Below are 25,301 nucleotides of genomic sequence, written 5' to 3'. Positions count from 1 at the left end.
TTGCTGTCAGTTAAAAGGAGCATAACAACAGTAAACAGCACATCAACCCATGCTTTATGCTTAAGCTTCATATAAATTGCAAACTTTGCTCCATCAAAATCATGCAGCCCTTGATTAGATTTGTTAAAAGGAAGAAAGGAACGATGAAATTAAGTTGTAATGCACAATTACAAAAGAGAATTTAAGACAAATTTGAAATAACTTGTATTTTTTCCTAACTATACAAACCTGGAACTCTTTACGTGGGAGTACAGTACAGTATTTCAATTCAAACATTTCCTTTGCTATTTTTATTTTTTTCCAATCAAAAAGTACATAAACCAATGACATTTATCTGTTTGTTAATAACAGTACCATTACTCTACCAGGAAAACCAGTCATCTACTGTACTAAGATTAAAGGAATCTATTACCTTTTATTTTATAAGGAGAGTCAGCAACTTCCTGATTATTGTAAAGCACATGAATAGAAGTTGCCCTGCAGGTTTGATAGATGCGGTACCTAAAAAATACAGATTTAAAATTTCATAAGCTAGATACAACACAAATAAAAAGGGCAAATTTGGAATTATTTGTATTTTTATTTTTTCTAACTATGCAAACCTGAAGCTCTTTACGTATGAGTATTATTTCGGCGATAGCTGAAACTAACCGTTAAAGCTTTTACGAGGTGAAACTACCCACCACTGGCTAGCGGATGGGGGTAGCGGGGATAGACCAGCCACCCCGCTTACACAAGCACTAGTAAACAAACATCATTTACAATTGTGGCAGGATTCATGGGGGAAGGTGATGGCGGGAGCAGTATGTGTAAAAAGCTTCAGTTTTGTATAGTTAAGAAAAATAAAAATGATGCCAAATTTGTCATATGTTCCAGCAATAAATATGACAAATTAGGAGATAATTTGTATTTTTCCTAACCATACAAACCTTAGCTATTTACATTGAGTTTACCTTTCGGCGTAGCTGAAATGACGAGCCAATAGTTTTAACGAGGGTTAATTACCCCCGCGCTAGTTAGCGGGGGGTAGGGGAAGGGTAGCTTGCTACCCCTTCCCCCCCACACACCGGTGACTTGCTTCACTTTCACTTAGAGGTAGGACTTGACTTGGGGGTCAGGGATGGCAGGCACATATGTGTAAATAGCTAAGGTTTGTATGGTTAGGAAAAATACAAATTATCTTCGAATTTGTCATTTGTTCCATAACCGAAATAAAAACACTCTCAGAACCATTCCTTAGTGGGGAGACCCGAAAGCTCCAAAGGAAGGTAGGGGTTCCCACAAGCGACAATGGAAGAGACTTCCCTCCGAAGTGGGCCTGTTGCTTCACTAAGGGAAGAAACGGAGTTCACAAAAAAGGGAAGTCCAGGGTCAATATCTGAAAGAAAAAAAAAATTAACTTTCAGGCCCGTTGCTTTTAATCGCCGACCGGTTAAAAGGTTTTGACAGGCAAGGAAGACTACATCTTTACTCTACCGAGCCGAAATAAAGTGACATTTGTTTATTAGTGCTTGTGTGAGTGGTTTAGCTGGTAAGCCCCCAGCTACCCGCCTCCGCTAGTTGGGGTAGTTACACCTTGCTAAAGCTTTATCGACTGGTTTCAGCTATCGCCGAAATAGCACTCCTACATAAAGAGCATAGGCTTTGTATTTAGTTCTGGAACAACTGCCATATTCCAAGATTTTTTTATTGTTTAGTTAAGAGGTTGTTGATTTGGCACTCGCAGTTGTTAATAACTTCTAATCAAAATGTTATTTTAATTAGTAAAATAAATTTTTGAATATACTTACCCGATGATCATGTAGCTGTCAACTCTGTTGCCCGACAGAAATCTACGGTCGGGATACGCCAGCGATCGCTATACAGGTGGGGGTGTACACCACAGCGCCATCTGTGGTCAGGTACTCCAGTACTTCTTGTCAACACCACCTCAATTTTTTCCTCGGTCCACTGGTTCTCTATGGGGAGGAAGGGTGGGTCAATTAAATCATGATCATCGGGTAAGTATATTCAAAAATTTATTTTACTAATGAAAATAACATTTTTCAATATTAATCTTACCCGATGATCATGTAGCTGATTCACACCCAGGGTGGTGGGTGGAGACCAGCATACATGTTAACAAAGAAGCTAAGTATCCCGTATTTCATTTTATTAGTTATTCAAAAATAACATAAAATAAATAAGTACCTGGTAAGGAAGACAACTTGAACCATTACTCTGCCTTTATTAAGTACGTCTTCCTTACTGAGCGTAGCGGTCCTCTTAGGATGCTGAACGACTCTTAGGTGCTGAAGTATAAAGGGCTGCAACCCCTACTAAAGGACCTCATCACAACCTTTAACCTCGGCGCTTCTCAAGAAAGAATTGACCACCCGCCAAATCAACAAGGATGTGGAAGGCTTCTTAGCCGACCGTACAACCCATAAAAAGTATTCAAGAGAAATGTTAAAAAGGTTATGGGATTATGGGAATGTAGTGGCTGAGCCCCCGCCTACTACTGCATTCGTTGCTACGAATGGTCCCAGGGTGTAGCAGTTCTCGTAAAGAGACTGGACATCTTTGAGATAGAATGATGCGAACACTGACTTGCTTCTCCAATAGGTTGCATCCATAACACTCTGCAGAGAACGGTTCTGTTTGAAGGCCACTGAAGTAGCCACAGCTCTCACTTCACGTGTCCTTACCTTCAGCAAAGCAAGGTCTTCTTCCTTCAGATGAGAATGTGCTTCCCTAATCAGAAGCCTGATTTAGTAAGAAACTGAGTTCTTAGGCCTTGGAAGAGAAGGCTTCTTGATAGCACACCATAAGGCTTCTGATTGTCCTCGTAAAGGTTATGACCTTTTTAGATAATACCTAAGAGCTCTAACTGGGCAAAGTACTCTCTCCAGTTCGTTCCCCACCAAGTTGGACAGGCTTGGAATCTCGAACGACTTAGGCCAAGGACGTGAAGGAAGCTCGTTTTAGCAAAAAACCGAGCTGCAAGGAACATGTAGCCATTTCAGATGTGAAAACTATGTTCCTGCTGAAGGCGTGGATCTCACTTACTCTTTTAGCTGTTGCCAAGCACACGAGGAAAAGAGTTTTTAATGTGAGGTCCTTAAAAGAGGCTGATTGGAGAGGTTCAAATCTTGATGACATAAGGAACCTTAGGACCACGTCTAGATTCCAGCCTGGAGTGGACAACCGACGTTCCTTTGAGGTCTCAAAAGACCTAAGGAGGTCCTGTAGATCTTTGTTGGTGGAAAGATCCAAGCCTCTGTGGCGGAAAACCGCTGCCAACATACTTCTGTAACCCTTGATCGTAGGAGCTGAAAGGGATCTTACGTTCCTTAGATGTAACAGGAAGTCAGCAATCTGGGTTACAGTGGTACTGGTTGAGGAAACTGCATTGGCCTTGTACCAGCTTCGGAAGACTTCCCCTTAGACTGATAGACTCTGAGAGTGGATGTCCTCCTTGCTCTGGCAATCGCTCTGGCTGCCTCCTTCGAAAAGCCCCTAGCTCTTGAGAGTCTTTCGATTGTCTGAAGGCAGTCAGACGAAGAGCGTGGAGGCTTGGGTGTACCTTCTTTACGTGAGGTTGACGTAGAAGGTCCACTCCTAGAGGAAGAGTCCTGGGAATGTCGACCAGCCATTGCAGTACCTCTATGAACCATTCTCTCGCGGGCCAGAGGGGAGCCAACCAACGTCAGCCGTGTCCCTTTGCGAGAGGCGAACTTCTGAAGTACCCTGTTGGCAATCTTGAACGGCGGGAATGCATACAGGTCGAGATGGGACCAATCCCGCAGAAAAGCATCCACGTGAACTGCTGCTGGGTCTGGAATCGGAGAACAATACAACGGGAGCCTCTAGGTATCGAGGTAGCGAACAGATCTATGGTTGGCTGACCCCACAGGGCCCAAAGTCTGCTGCAAACATTCTTGTGAAGGGTCCACTCTGTGGGGATGACCTGACCCTTCCGGCTGAGGCGATCTGCCATGACATTCATATCGCCCTGAATGAACCTCGTTACCAGCGTGAGCTTTCGATCTTTTGACCAGATGAGGAGGTCCCTTGCGATCTAGAACAACTTCCACGAATGAGTCCCTCCCTGCTTGGAGATGTAAGCCAAGGCTGTGGTGTTGTCAGAGTCCACCTCGACCACCTTGTTAAGCTGGAGGGACTTGAAGTTTATCAAGGCCAGATGAACCGCCAACAGCTCCTTGCAATTGATGTGAAGTGTCCTTGGCTCCTGATTCCATGTTCCCGAGCACTCCTGTCCGTCCAAAGTCACACCCCAGCCCGTGTCTGATGCGTCCGAGAAGAGACGGCGGTCGGGTTTCTGAACAGCCAAAGGTAGAACTTCCTTGAGAAGAAAGCTGTTCTTTCACCACGTTAGAGCAGACCTCCTCTCTTCGGAAACAGGAACTGAGATCGTCTCTAGCGTCATGTCCTTTATCCAGTGAGCAGCTAGATGATACTGAAGGGGGGGGAGGTGGAGTCTCCCTAACTCGATGAACAGGGCCAGCGATGAAAGTGTCCCTGTTAGACTCATCCACTACCTGACTGAGCATCGGTTCCTTCTCAGCATGCTCTGGATGCATTCTAGGGCTTGGTAGATCCTTGGGGCCGACGGAAAAGCCCGAAAAGCTCAACTCTGAAGCTCCATACCCAGGTAGACAATGGTCTGGGATGGGACGAGCTGGGACTCCTCTAAATTGACCAGGAGGCCCAGTTCCTTGGTCAGATCCATAGCCCATCTGAGATTCTCCAGACAGCGACGACTTGTGGGAGCTCTTAAAAGCCAGTCGTCTGACGGAGCCGGACACAAGATCATGGTACTGCTGCACAGTCTGTGAACTGTCAACCATGGGGAAGCGAGGAAGTACAGCGACAACCCGAAACTGTCTAGACTGTCTGGGTAGTACAGACAACTCCTTATCGGGTTGCTGAGGTTGCCGCACTGCGTCACAACAAGTCACCTCTGCTGGTTGTTGAACGTCTTCCCAGTGACACACTGACTCCGTAAACAAAAAATCCTCTAACAAGGACTAAGCTTGGACTGCATGTCTTGCAACAAAGCTCAAGGTCTATGGGAGCAGGTGTGGCAACAGACGGGGTTAGCGACTGAAGCGGAACCATTACCCTCCCTGGAAGCATGTTATGCTTAAATAAAAGTCCATAGGAGGCTAAGCAGCTTAAGGCTCCTCTCCAAATGACAGAGTCCTCAAGGGAATATCAGAAGTAGGGAGGATAGCACTTTCTCATCTACAGGAACCATATCCGAGAAAAGCTAAGTTCTCTCAGTGAGGGTTTCACTGGTGCAAAAGCAGCAGACCAGAAGGCAACGTTATGAAACTGCTTGACAGTCTTGTGAGTTGGCAACAACCAAAGATGTGTGACTGAGGAGCATGCGGTAAGGAATGCAGAGCATGCTGTAAGGTATGCAGAGCATGCTGTATGCAGAGCATGCTGTATATGCAGAGCTTGTTGCATGGCATGCGGCTTATGCTGCATGGGATGAGGCTCATGCTGCATGGGATGACGCTCATGCTGCAAGGGAAGAGGCTCATGCTGCATGGGATGAGGCTCATGCTGCAAGGGATGAGGCTCATGCCGCATGGGTTGAGGAGGATGCCGCATAGTATGAGGCTCCTGCCTCATGGGTTGAGGAGGTTGCCGCATAGCATGAGGCTCCTGCCTCATGGGTTGAGGAGGATGCCGCATAGCATGAGGCTCCTGCCTCATGGGTTGAGGAGGATGCCGCATAGCATGAGGCTCCTGCCTCATGGGTTGAGGAGGATGCCGCATAGCATGAGGCTCCTGCCTCAAGGGTAGAGGAGGTTGCCGCATAGCATGAGGCTCCTGCCTCATGGGTTGAGGAGGATGCCGCATAGCATGAGGCTCCTCATAGCATGAGGCTCCTGCCTCATGGGTTGAGGAGGATGCCGCATAGCATGAGGCTCCTGCCTCATGGGTTGAGGAGGATGCCGCATAGCATGAGGTTCCTGCCTCATGGGAAGAGGAGGTTGCCGCATAGCATGAGGCTCCTGCCTCATGGGTTGAGGAGGATGCCGCATAGCATGAGGCTCCTCATAGCATGAGGCTCCTGCCTCATGGGTTGAGGAGGATGCCGCATAGCATGAGGCTCCTGCCTCATGGGTTGAGGAGGATGCCGCATAGCATGAGGCTCCTGCCTCATGGGTAGAGGAGGTTGCCGCATAGCATGAGGCTCCTGCCTCATGGGTTGAGGAGGATGCCGCATAGCATGAGGCTCCTGCCTCATGGGTTGAGGAGGATGCCGCATAGCATGAGGCTCCTGCCTCATGGGAAGAGGAGGTTGCCGCATAGCATGAGGCTCCTGCCTCATGGGTTGAGGAGGTTGCCTCATAGTGCTGGAACCCAGCAACTCACGCATGAAAGCAGGAGGCGCAGCAAGAACATGCGTCTGGCAGGGTGGACTGCGCATCGGAGGTGGAGCTCTCACAGGTGGAGGGTGGGAGCAGGCAGCCGCAGTATCTGCTGAGCGCACAACCTCGGCGGGTTGTAGGTTAACAGGCTGCATTGTCAACCTTCCAGCATGATACTCCTGTATGAAGGAGCATGCTGAGACTGTATAGTCTGCAGCATGGACCACTAGGGTCTATGAAAGACAACAACAAACGGAGCTACTGTCCGTTGAGACTGAGGGTCTAAAACAGCTGGTGCGGCAACAGACGGAGTTACTGCCTGTTGCGGTACCACCTTGCCTCTCTGGGAGGTGTGCAGTTGTCGTACTGCAGCAAGTTCGAACTGACCCAGTGGCAGTGGCTACACCTAGGAGTTGGACTTGCGCGGAAGGGACCGACTTGCACTTAAAAGCTGCAAGATTTGGTCCATGGTTTCTGCGAGAAACCTCTTCCGCAGACGAGGAATAAATGGGCTCTCTCGTCTTTGTGTGGGTGGGGTGATCACGTCGGTTACGTGAGTGGATACACCCGAAACCACGGAGGGAAACGTCTGTTCGTCGATCAAGGCCTGATGAACCCATAAGTCCTTCGACATTACTTCTCCCCTGGGCTTGGGAGCTTGTAAGAGGTCCCAGACTAGGCGAACAGCTGGCACGAACAGACGAACCCTCGAACGCAACACTGTAACACTTTGCGCTTATCACTTTATCACTTTTGATTTTCTGTTTGCACTTATTTCACTAAACTCGAAACTTTAAGTGGATTGTACCTGAAACACGCAATTCTATCATTCATTAAAAGTTAGTAATTGCGAAAACAGTATTACAATGTAACAGAAAAACATAATGAAAGAAAAAGAATTCAGTGGCTGGAAAAGAGACTAAACACTAGATCAAATAAACTACGTTTAAAATCTCTCACCGCATAAAGCCTTGGAACAAGAATAAAACTCTAGAAACGTTTACCTTCTTCCCCTAAAGAGACTAGGGAGAAGAGCAAAAACGATAACGTTACCCGCTTGAACGAAACGTTTATCCTCCTCTCTCTCCCTCCGTCTCTATCTCTCTCTCTCTTGACTTAGAACCTGAGAGAAGAGCCCAATTATATATATCGTTAAAACATATTATTGTTAAAGGAAAAAAACTGAAAGATTTCCCAAATAAAAAGTTCCTTTATTAGAATTAAAACCATTTAAGCTAAGAAAGAATGAACAAAACGCTAGAATCGGTTTACTCTTACTGCAACGTGAAACCGTGAATACTCTCTCTCTATCGTAACGATAGAGCGCAAGTTGAACGTTCTGAACGTCAACAACTGCGGAGACAAAACAAAACGTTAGTTCAACTTTGAAAACAGTACGAGACTATCAAAGAAATTCTTTCAAAAACATTAAAATTAAAATAGCATAAAATCTTAACAGGTAAAAACGATATGACGGGCTCAATGTTAATTAACTTCGGTTCCAAGGAAAGACCGCCTACTATTAGGAAAGGTCGCAAATAAACAAACATAAAAATTAATTTTTATAAGTTTATAATAAAAGGAAGTTAATCGAAGGGGCCTATAAAAGGCGGAGAGAAAAGATTTATAACTTTGTTAAGCAAAATTAAGAAAGAGAGTCTATACTCTCTTCGACACCAACACTTCCGTCTAAGGGAAGGGTCGGCCATTTAAAAGTGAAAGAGAGCTCATACTCTCTTCGTCACCAAAATTAAATCAAATTAATTCCAAAAACTTGCTAAGCTAATGTTAAAGCTTCCTGAATAGCGAAGGCTAAAATCTAGAGCAAATACATCACCAAATCGTGAACAATAACTCCAGAATCAACAGCGTATCCAAGTAGGTCTAGCCGGTGGCACGACAGAGGAAAAATTGAGGTGGTGTTGACAAGAAGTACTGGAGTACCTGACCACAGATGGCGCTGTGGTGTACACCCCCACCTGTATAGCGATCGCTGGCGTATCCCGACCGTAGATTTCTGTCGGGCAACAGAGTTGACAGCTACATGATCATCGGGTAAGATTAATATTGAAAAAGTAAGATTCATGGAAATACTGTGATAAAATATCACCTACCTCACAATGTAAGATCCATCATATCGATCCAAAACATTTGTTCCGACTCGGCAAAACGTTCCAGATGCAGATTCTCCTTCCACTTGTAGCTTAAAGGCATTGCCCACAGACTTATTAATTCTGTGGATAAGTACAATTTCTAGAATACTGTACATATAAAAAGGTATGACATTACAAAAAAGTGTGATAAACAGCTCAACTAAAAAACCACATAAAAGTTAATACATTTTACCAGTAAAAAAAAAAGTAAGATTAAATGCACACACTGTCACAGGAATATTCAACTGCTTTAAGAATTAATTGCTTGACAGAGAACATCCAAAAGCAGCAGGGACAAGGCCCAGATCAAATGCCAGTGTGCAGTCATTGTAGGGTGAATTAATCATGTATGATGCACTCCATAGTAACATTAACAACAAAGGGAGTACACCATATAAATCAAGGAAGACACACACACATTGGAAACAGTGTGTGTGTATAACCAGAGGCAATATCAACATAACAAATTTAAAAGCAATTTGTATTTTTCCTAACGATACAAACCTGTGGCTATTTACAGTGATTATACTTTCAGCAAAGCTGGAGGACTAGCCATAAGACTTTTAGCGAGATGTAACCACCCTACGCTAATTAGCATGGGGGGGGGGGTAGTCGGCAATCCCACTCACCCACCTATATTGTCTCATCACTTTTTATTGCAGGCAGGACTAATTGGGGGACAGGTGTTGATGGGGCAATTTGTATAAATAGCTACAGGTTTGTATCGTTAGGAAAAATACAAATTACTTTCAAATTTGTTATTCGTTCCAACACTAAATACAAACCCTCGCTATTTAGAGGAATTAACTCACCCTTTACAAGGGAGGAAGTCCAAAACAACTGGCTGGTATTTGATCCGCGGTTTTCTGGTATGTCCTTCACACGTAATAGGGAGAAACCCTAACACCTCACTAAACATTTCATGCAAAGCACAGCTAGTGGCCTGAGCAATCTGCGTGATTGTGTGATACTAGCAGTGTGACTAGCCTGAGTAAGAATTCTCAGAAACGTAGGAATCTTAGAATCAATCACAGATGTTACCCAAACACACCTCACCAGGGAATATGGGGACCTAACAAGTATATCTCTCTATACCAGGTTATACAAAGGAAATGGTTTTACCTGCAGACAGCGGAGGCCAGCTTTGCAGAGTACCGTAGGTGCTGTTCCCCCACAGGGGGGAAGATGAAAGAAAGAAAGAACCAGTCATTCTTTGTCATCCATCCCAGACTCAACCATGGTTAAACTCTGCCTCCACCATCTACAACTCATCCATCAAGGAGCCTGAGGTGTTTAAACCATTTACTATATTGTGTAGCCCCCACATGGTCAATGGAGAACGTCTCCATTTTCCTGTGGGTCACGTCTTGCAGGAAGTGAGTGGTGAACATCATTTGACTCTTCCACATGCCTGCTGACAAGGCCTGCGTAACAGAGTAATTTTCATAAAGACTCTTCTTAATTTGTTGGACAGGAACTTACGGTCTATTAAATTCATTATTCCTGATCTAGATACTGTATTAATCTTTGGCACCATCGTTCAATTAGTTCATTATGCATGTAGCATAAGATTTTTCATAATTTTGACCATCCTTCACATTCAGATCAGTTCCATCCTGTTCATAATACTAGGCATGAAGTTAATTCGTTTTAGTCAGGCCTTCTCCATTATGAGGATCAATACTACACGGTATTCTAGAAGGTTTAATCCAGCTGTGACCAAGTTGTGGAATGATCTTCCTAATTGGGTAGTTGAATCAGTAGAGCTCCAAAAGTTCAAACTTGCAGCAAATGTTTTTATGTTGAACAGGCTAACTCAAGTCTTTTTATAGTTATGTATGCATTATCTGTTGTAATGTTGCTAATGTTTTTTTAAATGTTTTATTTAAATTTGTCATTACTTCTTATATCATTTATTTCATTGTTTCCTTTCCTCACTAAGCTATTTTTTCCTGTTGGAGCCCTTGGGCTTATAACATTTTGCTTTTTTAACTAGGGTTGTAACTTGGCTGGTAATAATAATAATAATTGGAGACATACTCCTGCTCTTAACATTATGAGCTCTAGGTCTCCTCTATTATTACAAGCCAAGCTACAGCCCTAGTTGGAAAAGCAAGATGCTATAAGCCCAAGGGCTCCAGCACTAGTGACTAACCGTCACTTTTGTAATTGCGGCAGGGGTTTGGTGCTGGCGGGTCAGTATTTGTAAAGAATTCCAGGTTTGTATTACTTCCAAATTCCGGTATGTCATTAGTTTCTACGAAAATACAATCCTGTACCTCTTTACTGTAGAGTATTATTTCGGCAAAGCTGAAACCAGCCAATAAGCTTTTTTGTCAGTGTGTAACTACCCACCACTAGTTAGTGGAGGGGCGTGTGTGGAGTGGGGTAGGTTAACCCTCCCGCTCACACCAGCACTAGTGACTAACCGTCACTTTTGTAATTGTGGCAGGACTTTCAGGGGGTTGGTGTTGGCGGGTCAGCATTTGTAAAGAGCTCCTGATTTGTATTACTTCCAAATATGTCATTTGTTCCTGTGCAATATACAAACCTTCCGCTCTTTACTGTGGAGACTCACCTTCAGGTGGGTGGAAATCTGAAACCAACTACTGGCAACTGTCCCAGGATGGCCTCTATATAGGGATACCTTGAGGGATCCTGCTCCACATTATCCTCGTAGAATAACAGCCAGGCCAATCATTGCTGGAGAGTAGGGAATCAATCTGTTGGAATGCACATTGAAGCTATTCGGGCTGTGCCCTCTACTATTGTACATTTCTTCCCGCCTCCCCCCTGACAGGACCGGGACATAACACATATATTCATGTACAGTATATGTGATTGGCCAAAGAGCGTGCTACTCACCCACAAAAGAACGAGGTCAGCTGTGCAGTCCCCAAATGATGCCCCCCAAGAGAGGGGAAGATGAAGCAGGAAATGGCAAGTCACTGCCACATTCATGCTAGACATTCGCAGCAAATGTGGTGAAAAATAGGCGAACGCTGGCGATCGTCAGCCAACGCCGGCCAGCGCTCGTGAACATCAGCGAGAATCAGTGTGCCATCTGATACTAGGCAAAACGCTAGCGAACGTCAGCAAAACGCTGGTAAGCATTCATGAACGCCAGCGAAAATAAGTGAACAAGAATTTGAAAAATGTTATTTTTATTAATAAAATAAATTTTTGAATATACTTACCCGATAATCATGTAGCTGTCAACTCCGTTGCCCGACAGAATTCTATGGAGGGATACGCCAGCTATCACAATACTAGAAGGGGGTGTATTTACCAGCGCCACCTGTGGCCAGGTACTCAAGTACTTCTTGTTGACACCTCCTCAATTATTCCTCGGTCCACTGGTTCTCTATGGGGAGGAAGGGAGGGTCGATTAAATCATGATTATCGGGTAAGTATATTCAAAAATTTATTTTATTAATAAAAATAACATTTTTCAATATTAAACTTACCCGATAATCATGTAGCTGATTCACACCCAGGGGGGTGGGTGAAAACCAGTGTACAAGATTAAAGGATAGCTAAGTATCCCATATTTCATATAATCAGTTATCCACAATAACAATGAAATAATAAGTACCTGGTAAGGAAGACGACTTGAACCGTTACTCTGCCTTTAATAAGATCGTCTTCCTTACTGAGCGCAGCGTTCCTCTTGGGAGGCTGAATCAACTCAAAGGTGCTAAAGTATACAGGGCTGCAACCCATACTAAAGGACCTCATCACAACCTTTAACCTTGGCGCTTCTCAAGAAAGAATTGACCACCCGCCAAATCAACAAGGATGTGGAAGGCTTCTTAGCCGACCGTACAACCCATAAAAAGTATTCAAGAGAAAGGTTAAAAAGTTATGGGATTATGGGAATGTAGTGGCTGAGCCCTCGCCTACTACTGCATTCGTTGCTACGAATGGACCCAGGGTGTAGCAGTACTCGTAAAGAGACTGGACATCTTTGAGATAGAATGATGCGAACACTGACTTGTTTCTCCAATAGGTTGCATCCATAACACTCTGCTGAGAACGGTTCTGTTTGAAGGCCACTGAAGTAGCCACAGCTCTCACTTCATGTGTCCTTACCTTCAGCAAAGCAAGGTCTTCTTCCTTCAGATGAGAATTTGCTTCTCTAATCAGAAGCCTGATGTAGTAAGAAACTGAGTTCTTAGACATTGGTAGAGAAGGCTTCTTGATAGCACACCATAAGGCTTCTGATTGTCCTCGTAAAGGTTTTGACCTTCTTAGATAGTACTTAAGAGCTCTAACTGGGCAAAGTACTCTCTCCAGTTCGTTCCCCACCATGTTGGACAGGCTTGGGATCTCGAACGACTTAGGCCAAGGACGGGAAGGAAGCTCGTTTTTAGCCAAAAAACCGAGCTGCAAGGAACATGTAGCCGTTTCAGATGTGAAACCTATGTTCCTGCTGAAGGCGTGGATCTCACTTACTCTTTTACCTGTTGCTAAGCACACGAGGAAAAGAGTTTTTAATGTGAGGTCCTTAAAAGAGGCTGATTGGAGCGGTTCAAATCCTGATGACATTAGGAACCTTAGGACCACGTCTAGATTCCAGCCTGGAGTGGACAACCGACGTTCCTTTGAGGTCTCAAAAGACCTAAGGAGGTCCTGTAGATCTTTGTTGGAGGAAAGATCCAAGCCTCTGTGGCGGAAAACCACTGCCAACAAACTTCTGTAACCCTTGATCGTAGGAGCTGATAGGGATCTTACGTTCCTTAGATGTAACAGGAAGTCAGCAATCTGGGTTACATTGGTACTGGTTGAGGAAAAACTGCATTGGCCTTGCACCAGCTTCGGAAGACTTCCCATTAAGACTGAAAGACTCTGAGAGTGGATGTCGTCCTTGCTCTGGCAATCGCTCTGGCTGCCTCCTTCGAAAAGCCTCTAGCTCTTGAGAGTCTTTCGATAGTCTGAAGGCAGTCAGACGAAGAGCGTGGAGGTTGGGTGTACCTTCTTTACGTGAGGTTGACGCAGAAGGTCCACTCTAGGAGGAAGAGTCCTGGGAACGTCGACCAGCCATTGCAGTACCTCAGTGAACCATTCTCTCGCGGGCCAGAGGGGAGCAACCAACGTCAGCCGTGTCCCTTTGTGAGAGGCGAACTTCTGAAGTACCCTGTTGACAATCTTGAACGGCGGGAATGCATACAGGTTGAGATGGGACCAATCCAGCAGAAAGGCATCCACGCGAACTGCTGCTGGGTCTGGAATCGGAGAACAAAACAAGAGGAGCCTCTTGGTCATCGAGGTAGCGAATAGATCTATGGTTGGCTGACCCCACAGGGCCCAAAGTCTGCTGCAAACATTCTTGTGAAGGGTCCACTCTGTGGGGAAGACCTGACCCTTCCGGCTGAGGCGATCTGCCATGACATTCATATCGCCCTGAATGAGCCTCGTTACCAGCGTGAGCTTTCGATCTTTTGACCAAATGAGGAGGTCCCTTGCGATCTCGAACAACTTCCTCGAATGAGTCCCTCCCTGCTTGGAGATGTAAGCCAAGGCTGTGGTGTAGTCGGAGTTCACCTCCACCACCTTGTTAAGCTGGAGGGACTTGAAGTTTATCAAGGCCAAATGAACTGCCAACAACTCCTTGCAATAGATGTGAAGTGTCCTTTGCTCCTGATTCCATGTTCCCGAGCATTCCTGTCCGTCCAGTGTCGCACCCCAGCCCGTGTCCGATGCGTCCGAGAAGAGACGGTGGTCGGAGGTCTGAACAGCCAAAGGTAGACCTTCCTTGAGAAGAATGCTGTTCTTCCACCACGTTAGAGTAGACCTCATCTCTTCGGAAACAGGAACTGAGCCCGTCTCTAGCGTCATGTCCTTTATCCAGTGAGCAGCTAGATGATACTGAAGGGGGCGGAGGTGGAGTCTCCCTAACTCGATGAACAGGGCCAGCGATGAAAGTGTCCCTGTTAGACTCATCCACTGCCTGACTAAGCATCGGTTCCTTCTCAGCATGCTCTGGATGCATTCTAGGGCTTGGAAGATCCTTGGGGCCGACGGACAAGTCCGAAAAGCTCGACTCTGAAGATCCATACCCAAGGAGACAATGGTCTGGGATGGAACGAGCTGAGACTCCTCAAAATTGACCAGGAGGCCCAGTTCCTTGGTCAGATCCAGGTCCATTTGAAAATCTCCAGACAGCGACGACTTGAGGGAGCTCTTAAAAGCCAGTCGTCTGACGGAGCCGGACACAAGATCATGATACTGCTGCACAGTCTGTAAACTGTCAATCATGGGCAAGCGAGGAAGTACAGTGACAACCCGAATCTGTCTAGACTGTCTGGGTCGTACAGACAACTCCTTAACGGGTTGCTGAGGTTGCCGCACTGCGTCACAACAAGTCCCTTCTGTTGGTTGTTGAACGTCTTCCCCGTGACACATTGACTCCGTAAACAAAAAATCCTCTAACAAGGACTAAGCTTGGACTGCATGTCATGCAACACAGCTCAAGGTCTATCGGACCAGGTGTGGTAACAGACGGGATTAGCGGCTGAAGTGTAACCATTACCTTCCCTGTAAGCATGTTATGCTTAAATAAAAGTCCATAAGAGGTTATGCAGCTAAAGGCTCCCTCCAAATGACAGAGTCCTCAAGGGAATATCAGAAGGAGGGAGAAAAGAACTTTCTCATCTACAGGGACCTTATCCTAGAAAAGCTAAGTTCTCTGAGTGAGAGTTCACTGGTGCAAAGCAGCAGACTAGAAGGCAACGTTATGAAACTGCTTGACAGTCTAGTGAGTAGGCAACAACCCAAGATGTGCTGAGAAGCATGCGGTAAGGTATGCAGAGCATGATGTATGCAGAGTATGCTGTATGCAGAGCATGCTGTATGTAGAGCATGTTGAATGCAGAGCATGCTGAAAGCAGAGCATGCTGAATGCAGAGCATGTTGTATGCAGAGCATGCTGAATGCAGAGCATGCTGAATGCTGAGCATGTAGTAAGCAGAGCCTGCTGTAAGCAGAGCCTGCTGAAAGGAAAGCAGAGCGTGTGCATGGCGTTTAACATTTCTCAGAAATTCCATGACCAGTGCTAGAGTGCTTTATGCATGCTTGCATGGGGTTTAAACCATGGTATGCTGAAAAGCAGAGTCAGAACGAGCTGGAACAACAACAGAGGTTTCCTCAACTTGATGGAAAACCTGAGGTTCAGACTGCATAGGCTGAACAACAGACGGAGCAGAAGGCAGGTGCAAGGGTGAAGGAGGTTGACTCCTAGCAAGAGTTGCACCCAAGGATTGCACCAGCTGAGCGGAGGACGGAGGCGGAGTAGTCCGTTCCTGTTCCTGAGAGATGAGTGGAGCATGAGAAGGTTGAGGCTGCGCAGAACAAGGTAAAGTTCTAGCAAGCTGAGGCTCCTGAGGCGCAAGTGCATGGTGTAGATGAGCTTGCCTAGATGAGGGTTGAACTCGGTGCAGCGCTGGTTGAGCAGACAGACTCACGGAGGGGAGAGGTTGTTGTACCCCAACCGAGAGTTGCACCACTGGTGGAGCAGCAAGGGGAGGAGGAGGAAGAGTGTAACTCTCCTGATCCCAAAGCAAGGGTTGCCTTAAAGAAGGCTGAGGCTGAACAACACTGTGAACAGCAAACTCCGAAAGTGGTTCAACATCGTACGCCTGGCAGATGGTGCTGCGACCAGGCGGAGCAGGTGCAGGCTGGGCGAGCACAGGCGGAGCAGGTGCAGGCTGGGCGAGCACAGGTGCAGCGAGAACAGGTGGAGGGAGTGCAGGAGGTGCAACACTCTCAGCCCGACACTCACGCATCAAGTCCGAAAGCTGTGCTTGCATGGACTGTAGTAGAGTCCACAACATCATACGCCTGGCAGATGGTACTGTGATCAGGCGGAGCGAGTGTAGGAGGAGGGAGTGTAGGCGGAGGCGGAGGAGCAACACTCTCAGCCCGACACTCACTCATCAAGTCCGAAAGCTGTGCTTGCATGGACTGTAGTAGAGTCCACAACATCGTACGCCTGGCAGATGGTACTGTGATCAGGCGGAGCGAGTGTAGGAGGAGGGAGTGTAGGCGGAGGCGGAGGAGCAACACTCTCAGCCCGACACTCACTCATCAAGTCCGAAAGCTGTGCTTGCATGGACTGTAGTAGAGTTCACAACATCGTACGCCTGGCAGATGGTGCTGCGACCAGGCGGAGCAGGTGCAGGCTGGGCGAGCACAGGTGCAGCGAGAACAGGTGGAGGGAGTGCAGGCGGTGCAACACTCTCAGCCCGTCACTCACGCATCAAGACCGAAAGTTGTGACTGTATGGACTGCAGTAGAGTTAACTTGGGGTCGGCAGACACTAAGTTCTGCTGAGGTAAAGCCTTAACAGCAGAGATCTGTTGTGGCAGAACCTTACTCCTCTTAGTCGGAGTGTAATCAACTGATGACTGAGGAGAGTCAGAGCTAACCCAATGACTGCATTCGGGTTGTGAACTTTAACTTCGTACGTCTGGCATAGGTCTGGACTTAACGTTTAAGAAGTCTTGAGACCTGAGACCAGCGTTACTCTGCCTTTATTTTCTCCCCTAATCTCTTCTGCAGACGAGCAAAATAAGGGCTCAATCGTCTGCGGGTGGGAGTGACGGTCTCGGTAAGACACGCCCACAACCACCGAGAATACTTCTGTGCGCCGATCAAGGCCTGCTGAACCCTTATGCCCTTCGACATTGCTTCTCCCCTGGGCTTGGGAGCTTGCAAGAGGTCCCGGACTGGGAGGACGACTGGCGCGCACAAAAGTACCCTCACGCACTAATCACTTATCACTTTGATTTCTGTTTGCACTTATTTCACTGAACTCGAAACTTTAAGTGGTTTGTACCTGAAATACGCAATTCTATCCTTTCTCAAAGTTAGTAATTGCGACAACAGAATTACAATGTAACAGAAAAATCTAATGAAAGATAATTCAGTGGTTGGAAAGAGACTAAACACTAGATTACTCTAGAAACGTTTAGTTTCTTCCCCTAAAGAGACTAGGGAGAAGAGCAAAAAACGATAACGACGTTACTCGTACGCCTGGCAGGCTTGAATGAAACGTTTATCCTATTTCTCCCTCCGTCTCTATCTCTCTCTCTCTCTCTCTCTCTTGACTTAGAACCTGAGAGAAGAGCCCAATCATATATATCGTTAAAACATATTATTGTTAAAGGAAAAAAACTGAAAAGTTCCTTTATTAGGATCAAAACCATTAAGTTAAGAAAGAATGAACAAAACGCTAGACACGGTTACTCTTACTGCAACGTGAAACCGTGAACATTCTTTCTCTATCGTAACGATAGAGTGCAAGTTGAACGTTCTGAACGTCAACAACTGCAGAGACAAAACAAAACGTTAGTTCAACTTTGAAAACAGTACGAGACTATCAAAGAAATTCTTTCAAAAACATTAAAATAGCATAATATGTTAACAGGTAAAACCGAAATGACGGGCTCAAAGTTAATTAACTTCGGTAAAAGACCGTCTACTATTAGGAAGGTCGAATATAAACAAATATAAAAATTAATTTTAATGAGTTTATAATAAAAGGAAGTTAATCGAGGAGGCCTATAAGAGGCGGAGAGATATAAAATAAATCTATAACTTTGTTAAGCAAATTTAAGAAAGAGAGTCTATACTCTCTTAGACACCAACACTTCCGTCTAAGGGAAGGGTCGGCCATTGAAAGGTGAACGAGAGTTCATACTCTCTCGTCACCAAAATTAATCAAATTAATTCCAAAAGCTAACTAAGCTAATATAGAAGTTTCCAGTAAAGCGACAGCCGAAATCAAAGAGAAATACTTCACCAAAGTCGAAGAAAATACTCCAAGAACATAAGCGTATCCCAGAATGTCTTGCCGGAAGCACGACAGAGGAATAATTGAGGAGGTGTCAACAAGAAGTACTTGAGTACCTGGCCACAGGTGGCGCTGGTAAATACACCCCCTTCTAGTATTGTGATAGCTGGCGTATCCCTCCATAGAATTCTGTCGGGCAACGGAGTTGACAGCTACATGATTATCGGGTAAGTTTAATATTGAAAAACGCCAGCATTGACTCTTGCCTTTAGGACTACTGTAGATCCAGTAGTATCCACCACACTAGCGCTGGCGATGAAGTTTTCATAAACCTGTAATGGGGTAAGGCGAGGCGAGTGTCTCGCAAAACCTCGCCTCGGGTAAGGCAAGGCCGAGTGTCTCGCAAAACCTCCCCTTGGGTAACGCAAGGGGAGTGTCTCGCACGAGGCGAAGGTCTTGCAAACCCTTGCCTCGGGTACTAAGGTCTTAGTACTCCTAACCCCAAAAAAAGGGGGATGGTGGATAGCCTTATGCCATCCCCGTTGGATGGCATAAGGGTACAGCGGTAGTGATTATGAATTGTAAGCATTCACCTAACTCATTCATCGACAAGCTCCGAAGAGCAAGGACGGTGCATGGACGAATCCAAGTGCCACCAGAGGAAACCCCACAGATGAACAAAGTCTATCCCGCGGACGGGAAAGGCGACCAATCTCTGTTGCAGCTGTTTGCTATTCTCCCTGCATGAGGAAAGACTGGACAGTGGCTGGTGGGGGAACTCTCCCTTGAAAGGGAAAGTTGCTCAACACCTCCGGGCAGTAATCTTTGGTTCCCGTCAATGAGCTAAGCTCAAGTTGAAGGTCGACATAGTGTTTTGCCTATGAAACGTAGCTGAAGCTCGTTTCTGAGTTACCCCAAAGGTTTACCCGACAAGCCACTCCGAGGAATTCTTGTAAGTCACTGCTCATGCCCGCCCGCTGAAGCATAGCGAACATTGGGCGAGCAGCAGAGGTAGAGGCCAAAGGCCTCTTGCTACTTTCCTTGCACAGGGAACCCCTGTAAGGAAGACAGCTCAAAAATAAATCTTAGGCTAGTTGCTTTTAACCGTAACCGGTTAAAAGGTTTGTTTTGCGAGAGAGAAAGATTGAATCGTTATTCTACCTAGCCAAAATAAAAAGTTGCGGTTAGTTGCTAGTGCTGGTGTGAGTGGGAGGGTTAACCTAACACCCAACACCCCCTAACTAGCAGTGGGTAGTTACACTGACAAAAAAGCTCATCGGCTGGTTTCAGCTTCACCGAAATGATACTCCAAAGTAAAGGGAGGAAGGTTTGTATTGTGCACAGGAACAAATTAACGGTAAACTGGAATGCACAAAACCTTAACAAATCAAAAGGCTTTTCAAATAAAAAGCGAGACAGGACATGGAAAAAAAAGCAAAAGCACTCACAATTAGCAAAAAGCAAGAAAGGGCATGTTTGGCTATACAGATGATGCACATTTACACAGTTGTAAAGTGATGGGTTTTTATGATAAAAAAGTACTGCAACTTTTTTGGTGCTTATGATAAAAAGGTTGGGAAGCAAACACAGAGTTGAGACTTAGTTTTAGTTTAAGCTACTAATGTGGCAGTCAGAGGCAGGGTAGCAGGCAGGGCATAGGCGTTCCCCACAGTAGGTAAGAATATGACTCCTAGGTTAGGTTAGGTGGGGAACCTCATATTAGGTGGTGTTATGCTTGTCTTCTTCGTCTGCATCTTGTCCCACTTTTATGTGGGGTCGATGTGTCTGGCCAGTGTTCTCCATCTACCTCTGCCCCACACTTCATCAGGGGTTAATATCACAATCTCCACTAGCCATATTGGGTCCGGCTAATTTTTTATGGCTGGATATCCTCTCCTGCCGCCAACCCTCCCCTTCACCCGGGCTTGGGACCGGCATCAAGTTGAGGCTGGCTTGGCCTCCCCTCAGTGGCTGGTGTTATGCTTGTATCCTTTTTAAAATGTGGTTTTTCAATCATAACTTTTGGGGTTTTAAGATCTCTAAAAATTGAAAAATACTGGTTTCCCCCAATTATTTTTTTGCATCACAACGATACAAACTACCTGTAAATACACCAGGAACACTTCTCACCTTCTTCAATAGGAATATTGTGTTATGGTAAATATCTTCCCACATTTTAATTACTGACTCGGTATCTTTTACATTTGTAATTTGCACCTGAAAAGTTTTAATTAAAATGCACAAATTTCAGTTTTTTTTATAGTTAAGGATGAAAAAAGCTTTTCTACAAAAAAAAAAAACAGGTGTTTCCTATTGAAAAACGAGTTTTCTTTGAAAAAGAAAATTTTTCAATGCAAATAAAAATGACAAATTCGTAAGTTGTATTTTTCCTAACATGCAAATCTGAAACTATCCCAACCTGTCCTGTTTTTGCACACCCAAAATCCCAGGCTTGTAGGATGGGAAAGGGGGTTTAGATAACCTTTCCTTAATAAAATAAGGTCATATTCATTGAAAATACATCATAAAATGAGGGAATATTTATTTTTTTAAAAAGGTGATGCTGTTTACTTCTTTAAAATTAATTACCTACTTCAATTTTCAGACACTTACATGAATCATAAATTTTTCCATCTGGTTCTCTTCTATTTATTTTGCATTTCTGAACATTAACATTTCTGCAAATCACTCGTTTATGACATCTCTCCACCCAAAATAAACCAGATTTCCCACTGGAGGCTCCCTTAATTATCTTTATGTAAGGGAGTCAGAAAACTCATAAACGGGTGGTTTGCCCAATAATCAATGTCAGAAATGCATAAAACACAAGATAGCGGGTGGGAGAAAAAATATATGGTTCATGTATTTGGCTAAAAATTAAAGTATCATATATTTACCCTATACGGTTTACACACTCGCCTGTAGCTATGTAAAGTTCAAGAGTCTTTAAAAGAGGGGTTAAAATTCTAAGTGCCTTTCTCTATGCTAACACACGAATAGCTTTGTTTTTATTAATTCTACACTATGAAAACCTTGCTACATTAACAGTTTAGAGTAATCTTTGCCGAGATAATTTAACCACAACGTTGTAATTATCTAAATAACAATGTAAAGAGTTACCGCAGTCATTGACCGTCACCCACCTGTTGCCCTTAGTGTCATACACTTCTATGAAGAAATAACGCACAGGATAAACGATTTTGTCCGGTTCAAGACCTGGGCCGTACACTTTAGTCCTTTTCACGTCTACTTTGTACTTTTTCCCTCCTTCTGAAGGGCACGATATCGATAATAACAGTAACACAAGGAAAATCTTGACCGGTATCGTAGCGTTCCACATTGTTACTTCGGTGACAGTCCAAGTCTGACTGACTGACGTCATACAAAACAAAACAATACTATTGTTCTTCTTCTTCTTTAAACCATAGCACTTGTCCACAAAATGCATATATATCCCATTCAGTCATAGATTCCAATTTTACAAACTTCTGGAGTGAATTTATCCGTGTATTCCAGTACAACGAAGTGCAGAATTCATTGCAAAAATATTTGTACAATTAGTGTTATTGAGAGTTTTTCAAATGGTGATATCGCTCACACATAAAATGCATTAAACACGTTTCTTCTTTCTAGCTTTACTGTGACACTGCCAGTAATTTCAATCAATCACCGGTACACAAAATGCAATTATGTACTGTTTGGAACATTATTTCTGATGGAATATTAATCTTTCTACGTAATTATTCAAAAGTAGCCTAATAGCTTCGTCTGCAGTATGTTCAGATATGTCCCCTCGATGCCCATACCTCAACTGGGATTTTTCAATTTGAAAATCAACTCCTGACTACATTTTTTTAACGGGAGGACACAATCAAAAGGAGTGATTGAATTATATCTAGATTATTTATTAGTCAATTCAAAGAAAAATTCGTAGAAACATGAGAAAAGGGCATGAGTACATAGCTTACCTACTTAAAATTGTCGATACATGACGTCAAAAAGTGATAGCTAATAGTAACGCATCAAGAGAAGCTACGGCGTTTCCATTGAAGTTCCAAAATTAGTGGGTGGAACATTATGGCAAAAATTAGCATGTCACTGTGCAGAGACCGAAAAAACAAATAAAATTACAAACTAATGACAGCTAGTATACATGTCAGTGAGGAGCAATAACACAGAAATTAGAAAATTTCGATACTTAGCATAAGCTATTTTTTTTCTCACTGATTATAAGCCCCGATGATGTATTGAGAATTGTTTTGTTTTCGCGTGCTTTATCCAAGAAAAATATAAATTACAACAAAAGCCCGAGATGGCATTATAACGAAGTTTAACCCAGAATTGTTCAAATCTCTTATCTTATATAACAAGATTACTATATTGGTTATCGATTGATCTACTAATAGGCATAACTCAAGTACATTAATACTGTATTCAAGAAATTTTGATGAGAATCCAGTCACAATGCCATGTCAGTTTTCAAGGGGAGCGGGTTTAATTCGACAACGGGTAGTTGTAGAACAACAGACTTATATGTCAACAAGTCTTACTATAATACGTGGCACTGTGCCATTGGTTAGAAACTAAGAACTTAGGAACGTCATCGGGCAAAAACTGCCAGAGATGCTAGAATATTACTGAATATTCATCGCTGTTCTTTATGCAGTTTAAAGAACAATGTAAATCATGTTATACGTGTGATTATGGTTTGCGCCTAAAAAATACGTGTTGCTGTATTCAGTGAAGGAAAAAGTGTTCGGGGGGAAATGCCACAAGATAATATGACGCGGGATATATATATATATATATATATATATATATATATATATATATATATATATATATATATATATATATATATATATATATACATATATGTTTATATATATATATATATATATATATATATATATATATATATATATAAAGTTTGTTAAAGAAAAATGTTGCCTAACAATATCTGATAAAATCTGTGTAGGTTTTTTGTTATTTGTGCAACTACTGTAATTATTTACTCGTCTTTTTTTTATCATAGGCCTACAGCGTGTCAACGGCTCACGCTGTACTTACCAGGTTTAAAAGAATACCCTGGTACTTATCATGTTGTTGTATATTCACGGGCTCTAGCTCATGCAATGTTGCAGACTGTAACATACTTATCAAACAGTAAATAAGAATAACAAAGAAAAAAATGCGCATTTTGTGTTAGTACTCGTCTAGAGTTCTGTGGCAATGGTGTCATTGCATTGCAACCGTTCTGATATGAGTTATCAAAATTATCAAATGTGCTACTGTACTGCTGTTATCGTGACGTGTAATCGTGAAGAATGAACACGTAATATTCTACGTCCAAATTGCATCAAGCAGTTAAATAGATTGTGACCAATTAACATCAAAAGTTCAAACTTGCAGCGAATATTTTAGTATTGAGCAGACTGACATAAGTCTCTTTTTATAGTTTATTATTGAAAGATCTTTCTTTAATGTTGTTTTAATTGTTCATTACTTCTCGTTTAGTTTATTTCTTTCCTTTCCTCAATGAGCTATTTATCCTTGTTGGAGCCCTTGAGTTTAAGTAGAGCATCCTGCTTTTCCAACTGGGGTTGTAACTTAGCTAATAATAATAATACTGTCTTGTTCGTTTTATGATCCATAGCCACCCACTATTGAATAAGAATCGGGGTTTAGGATGAAGTTTTAATTAAGCACCATGGTCTAAAGCTTCAATGATAGGCCTATATTTGTAGTGGCATATTCAACTTGCCAAACCATTCACATATTTTGCTGGGTTATAAAAATGTAGAGGAAAACTATAAAAAATAGTAGGCTGGTGTGTTTACAAGGAAACCAAAAGAGTAAATGACCACGATAGTGAAGTGCCAGGGACTTTTTTTTTAATCTTGATATTCCACCATTTACTCGTAGTTCATGAATGGATATTTAACAAATAAAATATGAACTAACACACAATCTTTCAGATAATTGTAAATTTTTTCAAGACTGCATACAAACAAAGAATGAATATGGGGGAGTAAAATGCAAATATTAAACTAAAACTCTAGTGTATATCTGGTTTCTTTCAACAGATACAAATCAAGGCTCATGGAGATACGCCATCACCTTGATATGAACAACGCAAAAAAAAAAAAAAAAAAAAAAAAAAAAATAGAGATATGAATGACAGACAGACAGGTATATTATCATCATCATCATCCCCTACGCCTATTGACGCAAAGAGCCTCGGTTAGATTTCGCCAGTCGTCTCTATCTTGAACTTTTAATTCAATACTTCTCCATTTACCATCTCCCAGTCCACGCTTCATAGTCGTCAGCCAAGTAGGCCTGGGTCTTCCAATTCTTCTAGTGCCTTGTGGAGCCCAGTTGAAACTTTGGTGATCTGATCTCTCTTGGGGAGTGCGAAGAACGTGTCCAAAACATCTCCATCTACCCCTCGCCGTGATCTAATCCACATATGGCACTCGAGTAATCTCTCTTATAGTTTCATTTCTAATCCTGTCCAACCTTTTAACTCCCAATATTCTTCTGAGGGATTTGTTCTCAAATCTACAAAATCTGTTGGATATTGTTTCATTGTCATACCACGATCTCACTAAACTGATATATAGCATGATTTTTTAAAGTAATTTCAGGCGATTTGATTTCCAAATTTTAGTTAACCCAGCCGTTGTCTGATTTTTTTTTTCAATCTTCCATTAAACTCAAATTCTAAAGATCCTGTATTAGATATCTCAGTTCCTAAATATTTAAATGATTCTCCTCATTAATCCTTTCAGTCACGTAGAATCAGACACGACTGGACAGTAAAACTTGTTTAAAAAATAAATATATTCATGCCCAAAATTAGGACTATTAACAAAACTAGACATAAGTTTCGGTACGTTGCAAAATCCTAGCAGGAATCTGGTCACATTTATAAGTAGGCCAATGCCGTTGAAAGAATTAAAA

At 43.4% G+C, this 25,301-nt stretch overlaps 1 protein-coding gene across 1 annotated transcript in view; it reads right to left on the bottom strand.

Moving 5' to 3' along the window:
* LOC137627877 (protein O-glucosyltransferase 2-like) overlaps positions 1–21,708 on the bottom strand; it is a 68,377-nt gene extending 46,669 nt beyond the window's left edge. The window contains exons 1-3 of the mRNA XM_068359310.1: positions 21,479–21,708; positions 8,504–8,623; positions 413–501 (exon numbers count right to left, since the gene is read on the bottom strand). Of these exons, the coding sequence (XP_068215411.1) occupies positions 413–501; positions 8,504–8,623; positions 21,479–21,675 (406 nt within the window). The 5' untranslated portion in view covers positions 21,676–21,708. The remainder of the gene's footprint in view (positions 1–412; positions 502–8,503; positions 8,624–21,478) is intronic.
* Between the last annotated feature and the right edge of the window lie 3,593 nt (positions 21,709–25,301).

This window comes from Palaemon carinicauda, chromosome 35, assembly GCF_036898095.1.
Source record: "Palaemon carinicauda isolate YSFRI2023 chromosome 35, ASM3689809v2, whole genome shotgun sequence".
Taxonomy (NCBI): Eukaryota; Metazoa; Arthropoda; class Malacostraca; order Decapoda; family Palaemonidae; genus Palaemon; species Palaemon carinicauda.
The sequence above is the reverse complement of the archived record's forward strand: the minus strand, read 5'-3'. Positions and strand labels throughout refer to the sequence as shown.